At 37.8% G+C, this 8097-nt stretch overlaps 2 protein-coding genes across 2 annotated transcripts; both read right to left on the bottom strand.

Moving 5' to 3' along the window:
- Positions 1-1128: 1128 nt before the first annotated feature.
- LOC110172114 (uncharacterized) lies at positions 1129-2414 on the bottom strand. The gene is made up of 5 exons (XM_020937935.2): positions 2291-2414; positions 2013-2179; positions 1827-1933; positions 1524-1691; positions 1129-1444 (listed from the first exon to the last, which is right to left on the bottom strand). Exons 1-5 carry the CDS (start codon positions 2398-2400, stop codon positions 1376-1378), a joined length of 621 nt encoding a protein of 206 aa, XP_020793594.1. The 5' UTR covers positions 2401-2414; the 3' UTR covers positions 1129-1375.
- A 1195-nt stretch (positions 2415-3609) lies between these two features.
- LOC110172080 (uncharacterized) lies at positions 3610-5302 on the bottom strand. Its single transcript, XM_055162071.1, has 5 exons — positions 5120-5302; positions 4454-4596; positions 4283-4383; positions 3993-4163; positions 3610-3915 (listed from the first exon to the last, which is right to left on the bottom strand). Exons 1-5 carry the CDS (start codon positions 5254-5256, stop codon positions 3814-3816), a joined length of 654 nt encoding a protein of 217 aa, XP_055018046.1. The 5' UTR covers positions 5257-5302; the 3' UTR covers positions 3610-3813.
- Between the last annotated feature and the right edge of the window lie 2795 nt (positions 5303-8097).

Below are 8097 nucleotides of genomic sequence, written 5' to 3'. Positions count from 1 at the left end.
AGTACCTGTAAAATGTAAAATGTATCTGTAAAAATTTACTTAAAGAGTAAAAAGCAAAAGTATTTTTGCACAGATTTTGAGATCTAATAAAGCTTAAAATGCTGTGATTTTAATAAAGATTTGTGCTGAATTTTGTTCAACAGAAACAATTGAATTAAAGTATTTTCCCAGCTGATTTTATTCAATTTTTTTTTGCTCAAACAATGAATTTATTAAAATAAACTCCTCAACCTTTTTAGCAGGTCGCAAACTATAATCGAACATACTTTTATTTTTCAGTTCTGCTCAGAAATGTAGTGGAGTAAACAGTAAAGACACCTTCATTGAAATGTGTAACTTTTCTGGTGGAGGGTCCATCTAATGCTTTTCTCCATGGAGATGGCTCTGTCGAGAATGTTCCACAGTATGACATTAAACAGCATTTATTAAATTACAGGTAGTTTCATAGCTCAAAAATGCCTAGAGAAAAGACATTCTGACTCTGACCAGGATCTACAGTTCTAACCTGTAACTTGGTCTGGTTTAAAAAAAAAAAATTAATGCCATACTGTGAAACATTCCAGACAAAGTAATACCGGAGGAAAGCATTTGACGGACCCTCCACCAGAAAACCTACACAAAGCACCTTTAAGTACAAATACCTAAAATGTATTCTTTAGTACAGTACTTTACTACTTTAACTTTGTCATGCTGCATATGACACAGGAAATGATAAGGAATGTAGTATACAACATTTCCATAACAGATAACAGTCACTATCACTTAAAGGCCAGTGAGGTCAATTAATCAGCAGGAAGTCCAAACTGAACACAGATAGACTGGAGGTTCAGACACGTGCAGACTTCACTAATGTTGTGGTGCCAAGGAATCACACCTTTGTGTACTGTGCTCAGCTCTAAGTCAGATTTAATAGGTCTGTAAATCAATGACCAGAGAAAGGCATTGATCCAACTTCTCTCCAACTGCCGTCTGGAACTCCTGTCCAAACATCAGACTCATCCACACTCACCATACCTAAACATGCCATGCAAATCTATCTTTAAAACCATCTATCATTTAACTTTTTGTTTGTCTTTGTCTCTTCGTGTAAAGTATCTTTGAGTATCTTGAAAAAGCTCTATACAAGTGTTATTATTGTCTTAAGCTTTATTTAGTATGGACACATTTATGCAAGTACAATCACATTACATATTACATATTACATAGAACTGTAAATATAGCATACAATGAGCACAAGTGCTTTCATTTAGTACAAATTTTTAAATTGAACCCGCATAAGCTAATATTGCGTAATAACAGCTGATGCAACAGAAAATACTTTGGCCAGTCGCCACTATGACTAAATGATTTGTCACTAAGACCTCAACATCAAGACTTACACCCCAGGACACCCTTCTTCATTACATTGACAGGGAGATGTTGAAAAGGTGCTGTTTCCAGCTTGCTGAAAAGAAACAGAAGAGTATGAGTTTTACCTTCATTCATTATACAGCCTAAATAAATAACAAACTTAGAAACCATACCGTTTCACTGAGGGTAATGAGTGACTTTTGCTTTTTTGTACCTATTGTTAAGTATTTTTTAGAGCTTGCCGTGTGAATACAGTAAGAGTGAGTTCCAACATTTTCCATTTGAAACCAAGGATGTAAGTTCTGGATAGTACTTTTGACATCATCCGTGATTAGCTTCAGCTGTGAAGGAAAAACACAAAGCGATAAAAACATGACTTTATAATTTTGCAAAACAAACATAGGACAATAATGGTTAAAACATCACCAAGTCTATCAATTATAACTTAAGGGAATATTCACTGAATGTTTCCATACCTCAAGTTCATTTTTTTTCTGTTCACTTTCAGTAACCACGTAGCTTTCACTCTCATACTTAAAGCAGAATGCAATGTTCTTGTCCCATTTCCATATCTCCAAGTTACCTACAAGACAAAAATACTCAATTCAGACTCAAAAACTCAGACACAACTTCCATACCGATTAAAAATTCATGAGACTTACAAGCGGTTGCTCCATCTTGAACGTAAGTCGCTATCAGCTTCAATCCTTTCTTTTTGGATAGTGTCACGTATTTGCCGTTTTTATTTTTCAGGAAAGTTGTTGCGCATTTATGAGGCGTGCAAATGTCACCATTCAGTGCGCACTGAAAGCTGACTACAGCATTTCTACTGGGGGGTTAAAAGGAAAACATAGGCAAATATTCACAAATTCAGTAAGAAAGGCTTGATTTTTAAAAACTGTTAGCAGTCTGTGTGTCAAGCCAAGGGGTCGACACTTACCCGTTATAATTATGAGTGAGAAAAGTGGACCGTGATCTTCGCAAGGGTCGCTTGAGCTCCAGAGGGGAGCAATGCACGTGCACAGGAGCTCTTCCACTGCGCAGCAACATGTTTTATGGAAAGCTGCAGGGGCGCTGGACTATTTAAAGGCTCAGGCTAGTACATGGTGGGCTGCGCCTTGACGTAATAGATACGCGAAGGCTGAAAAGATTAGTATGATTACTACTAGCCTACTACTACTACTACTACTACTACTACTACTACTACTACTACTACTAATAGTAATAATAATAATAATAATGAAAGCCATGATGTGAGATGAGAGTTGTCAAAGTGTGTAGGGTATACCCATAGACTGTATACAGCTCCCGGGCCACATACGGCTCTTTGGTTGACTCTGACCGGTCCCTTAACGATCATTTGGAATTACAAAAATAAATATATTGTAGCGACCTATGGACTTGGTCGCGGTGGTTAGTTGCAGGGAGTCATTTTCGGGAGGGAGCGTGTTTTGGACGCAAGCCTGCACTGATTCTCACGTATTTTTCACGTAGCCACCGTCGCAGTATTTAATCATTTTATTTCATGCATAGACTGAAGCTGCATTGCTTTTATTTTAGCGGTGCTTTTTTGTTTTTATTTTAACGATAGTTTTTGTAAGTCAACCTGATTTTTCATTGCTTAATCATAACTTATACTTACCAGTCTTACCAGCTTATCAAAACAATGTCATTTGCTGCTTTTTATAAAGAAATACAATTAACATGCTGCATTGAGTTAAGCATTTTGGCCTGGCCCTCCACAATGTTTTCTGTTTCTCATGTGGCCTCATGGAAAAAAATTATTGCCCACCCCTGGTATACAGTCTATAGTTATACCCAAGAAGGTCGCAATGTCTTTATTCAAAAAACAACCCTCTTGGGCACAGATACCCTTAAGAGGTCCATGAAATAAACTCTCAAAACCCCAGAATCCATGGTTCTGACTCGGATACTGAGCAATAAGAAGACTTGAATACTGATCACACAATTCCATGAACATGTAGACATTAAACACAAGGACCCGCATTTTGTAAATAATAAAAATGTTAAACATGTTGGGTCTCCATGCCTTAGCAGGATATTACATTGACATTCAATCATGTAGCTCTACTAATAATAGATCTACCTAGGGGTCTGATTTTTGTCCTCATAGGGCAGACACACCTCAAGTGAGTACCAGTATACACAGTGTAGTCAGAAAGCCGAAGCTGGAATTAATATTGCATAATAGCTGAAGCAGAGAAAACACTTACTGCTCATGTTAAATGTGTTCTGGACTTTATTGTTTTCACCCTTTTGCTTCATAATTAAAATGTCAAGGGAACAGCAAACATACAGTAAAATGTGACTGAAAGTAAAATGATCAGTCTTTTACAGATTATAGTTGAGACTTGTCATGTATACATATCCTACAGAAAAGAACAGTCTTTAAGAGTGTACAAAGACATAAAAATTAAAAGCAGACAGTTTTGTTGATTGTCCTCATTTAGTAGTAGTACGTGTCTCCCCATAGCTGGACAAACCAGTGCACCCTACTTTATTACAAGAGCATGGAGATATACTGAAGGTGCTTTCTGCGGTTTGCTGAAATGAAATAAGAGAGTATCAGTTTTACCTTCACTCATATTGATAAAGCCTAAGAACAAAATGCAAACACATACTGTAGCACTGAGAGTAATGCGTCGCCGATTTTCTTCTATTTTAAGGAACTTTTTAGAGTATGCCTCCTGGATACAATTGTGACTTCCAGCATTTTCCATTTGAAACCAAGGTTTCATCCTCTCTAAAGTTTCCTGAACGGCATCATCCGTGTTTTGCTCCAATAGTGTGAACTGAAAACATAAAATAAAGTCTACTCAAAGTCCATAAACACATTAGAGATTATGCAAAACAAATAGCCTAGATGTGGTTTAACAACACATATTAGGCTACTCATGTTTACATAGCCTACTTTAAGTTCATCGTCTTCCACAGAAAGTACATAACTTTCACTGTTATCATACTTGTAACATAATGCAATTTTGTCATCATAGCTCCATACCTCCAGGTTCCCTATAGAAAACAGGCCTATTCAGAATATACAATATGCTGGCAATTGGATAAAACTTCATTAAAGTCATACTAGTTTTTGCTCCGTCTGGGATGTCAATCGCTTCCAACTTCAATCCATTCCTTTTGCTTAGTTTCACATATTTGCCTCTTTTACTAGTCATGAAGGTTGTTGCGCATTTGTGCAGCTGGACAAGATGCAGGCAATCAGTTCTCCTAAAATAGAAACAGCATAAAAATGGATCAAAACTGGAGAGGGGGGCATTTGTTGATGAGCCCAATTATAGAATAGAACAGAATAGAAAGTCTTTATTGTCATTATACAATAGTATAATGAAATTTAGATATTAAATTAAAAAATTATGTCATTAATTTTGTTAATATAGTATGCACCTGCACTGTTTTAATTACAAAGCAGTATTTGTTTGTTGCATACATACAATATCTTTATTCTTGTTTTAATTTGATTACATTCACACTTGTATTACTATTTAAATGTACCTTTGTGTATTACTATACTACCACTACTAACTACTGCTACTACTAACTACTACTGCCACTACTACTATTACTACTACTGTACTAGCACTACGACAACAATAACTACTACTAACACTACTACTATTTCCACTACAACAACTACTACTACCACTACTACTACCACTACTACTACTACTAATAATAATAATAATAATAATAATAATACTACTACTACTCTACTACGATGGTCAATACTTACACAATGCAGGAGTAGCCGTTTGGTTTTTGTCTATAAAAACGTCCATAGAGATGCATTAGGAAGAAAAATGTAAATAGAAAAACAAAACAGCTGTGGAACAATCCAGTAAGCTGCTGGATCACTCCTGGAAAATACATTTATAATACTATAGTCAGAGTTCTCTGAAAGAAAGCTGGGTTTATCTTAAAATGCCCATTAACATTAAGCCAACTCTCTGGAAAGGTGCAGAGGAACAGCACAGCAACTGCACAATCTGGTATATGCCCCCGAAAGCACTGGTATGAAAACTAAAACACAAATGAAAACAAGTAGAGCAAGTTGTGATGACTAATTAGGCAGGCAAAATCAAATGGATGGGCAGAGTCGACAGGTGTGCGCCCAAGCAAGCAGGATACAGTTTCTTCACCCAAATAGAAATTCTTCCTTCATGAAATGACAAAGTTAGGCCTAAAAAAATTGTAATGTAATTGAGTAGCTTAAATGTTTGGATTATCAAACAGAAGCATTTTGGGGAGACCAGGGCATGTTGTCACACTTTTTTTCATTCCTATCTCTGTCTCTGAAATTGAACAGAAATTTACATGTATACCAAATGAAAGAGCAACATTTTTGATCTTTTACCTCTTCTACACACACACACAGTTACAAGAGATCACACATAAGGTAGGACGGCTGTGACAATATACTCCATCATGGGGTCACAGTTACCTTTATCAATAATCCTAAAAACTAAAATTAATTATATTTTTTATATTGAGGGCACAAAATGATTGGGGCATCTGAAGTTCTGGCCTCTGATTTGGGTCAGGCCATTCTGACCAAACCCTGTAAACTGGGTTTTAGTGAACACAATGGTGTCAAATTGATTCAGTGAGACAAGAAAAATCCCCTTATTATTATGTGAACATAATTAATTAATTCTGTTTTTTTTTGTGTTGTTTTTTTATTTTATTTTTAAAAAAGGGGGGTTTAGCTATGGGACAACCTGCCCCTTACCCCCCAGGTGCACTTCTTTGGGCTCTGTCTAAAGTAATTTTCATCTGATTGGTTTCACTGGTCATTACAAGAAAAAATTATAACAAAGTATTGCATGTTACAAAAAATCTTGTGATTATAAAACATGCTTTTCTGGAGAGATCTCAGGCAAAACAAAAATCAAATTATTTCAAATTCAGGACAGAAGTGCAGACCCAAGAAACACACACTGGTATTTAACTTTTGTGACTGAACATTTTGTTTTTGGCTAATGCCGCGTCATTTGACCAGTCTTATGCACAGGCCATTTGCTTAACAACAGTTTAAAAATGTTCAAATATAGAAACTACCCAAGAAGCAGTTGTGTCTCAGCCGATTGAGGGTTTCATGCAGGCCCGCTGGCTGACTGACAATCAGATACTGTGCCAGTTTTGAACTATATTGTCAAAAAAGTCAGGAACAAAAAGATGCCGCCTTTTTTAATGGAAATGAACAACAGGTGCACTAGAGCATGGAAATGAACAACAGGTGCACTAGAGCGGCAATAATGAAACAACGCCTAAAACAGGACTGGTTTTGCACATGGAGGTCATTTCAAGTGTCAACCTCTTCTTCTATTTTGACTGTTTTTCCACTAGTGCTACTTTGGCAAGAGTGATTATCTCTACTGGGTGTATGAGACCATTCTTTAAGGGTTAGGGTTAGGGTTAGAAGAAGTTGCACAGATTGTCCAACTTCTCCAGGATGGAACATCCGAATGGGCAGTTGCAAGGAGATTTAATGTGTCTCCCAGCACAATCACCAGAACATGGAGATTTCAGGAGACAGGCAGTTACTTTAGAAGCGCTGGACAGGGTTATAGAAGGTCCTCAACTCATCAGCAGGACCCATATCTGCTCCTTTGGGCAAGGAGCAACAGGTTGAGCACTACCCATGCCCTACAGAATGACCTCCAGCAGGCCACTGATGTGAATGTCTCTGCCAAACAATCAGAAACAGACTTCATGAGGGTGGTTTGAGGGCGTCACATCCTTTAGTGGGCTTTGTGCTCACCTCCCAGCATCTTGGAACACCATAAGCATTTGCTACAACACCAGAATTGGCAAGTCCCCACTGATGCCCTGTGTTTTTCACAGATGAGAGCAGGTTCACCCTGAGCACCTCTGATAGACGTGAAAGCGTCTGGAGAAAACAAGGAGAACGTACTGCTGCCTGCAACACTGTTCAGCATGAGCAGTTTGGTGGTAGGTCAATGATGGTTTGGGAAGACGTATCCATCGAGGGACGTACAAACCTCTATTGGTTGGAAAACTGCAGTCAGATTGGGTTGATTAGGTATCGGGATGAAAACCTTATATCATTGTCAGACTCTACGCTGGAGCAGTAGGTCCTGGTTTCCTCCTGATGCACGACAATGCCCAGCCTCATGTGGCTAGAGTATGTAGGCAGTATCTGGAGGATGACGGGACTGATACATTTGAATGGCCCTCACATTTTAAACTCGATAGAACACCACTGGAACATTATGTTTGGGTGCATCAGATGCTGCCTGGTTGCTTCTCAGAATCCACAAGAGCTCAGTGATGCCCTTGCACAGATCTAAGAGGACATCCCACAAGACACCATCCATCGTCTCAATAGGAGTGTGCCATGACATTGTCAAACATACATACAAGCACATGGGCGCCACACAAGATGCTGAGAATAATTTTGAGTTGCACAGATAAAATTTAGGCAAAATGGATTTGCCTGCCTGATTATTAAACTTAGATTTTCAGGGGCTGTATAAAATTAAACCCTCTGTAGGCTGAAAATTGTATTTACATTAAAAGAGGTATCAATCATTTATTCCTAGAACATTGCCCTGTCCATATTTGTATAGATATCCAGCATATTTTTTTCACCTTGAGATCTGATTTCAAAGCATATAAACGTGTGGCTGCAATCAGTTTGATACACCACTATTTGGCCTAACACGTGAAAACAGTGTGTTCCTGAGAACT

Source organism: Boleophthalmus pectinirostris, unplaced genomic scaffold (assembly GCF_026225935.1).
Source record: "Boleophthalmus pectinirostris isolate CB_2022bp ecotype Guang Dong unplaced genomic scaffold, ASM2622593v1 HiC_scaffold_4, whole genome shotgun sequence".
NCBI classification, from domain to species: Eukaryota; Metazoa; Chordata; class Actinopteri; order Gobiiformes; family Gobiidae; genus Boleophthalmus; species Boleophthalmus pectinirostris.
Note: the sequence above shows the minus strand (reverse complement) of the source record. Positions and strands in the feature narration are given on the sequence as shown.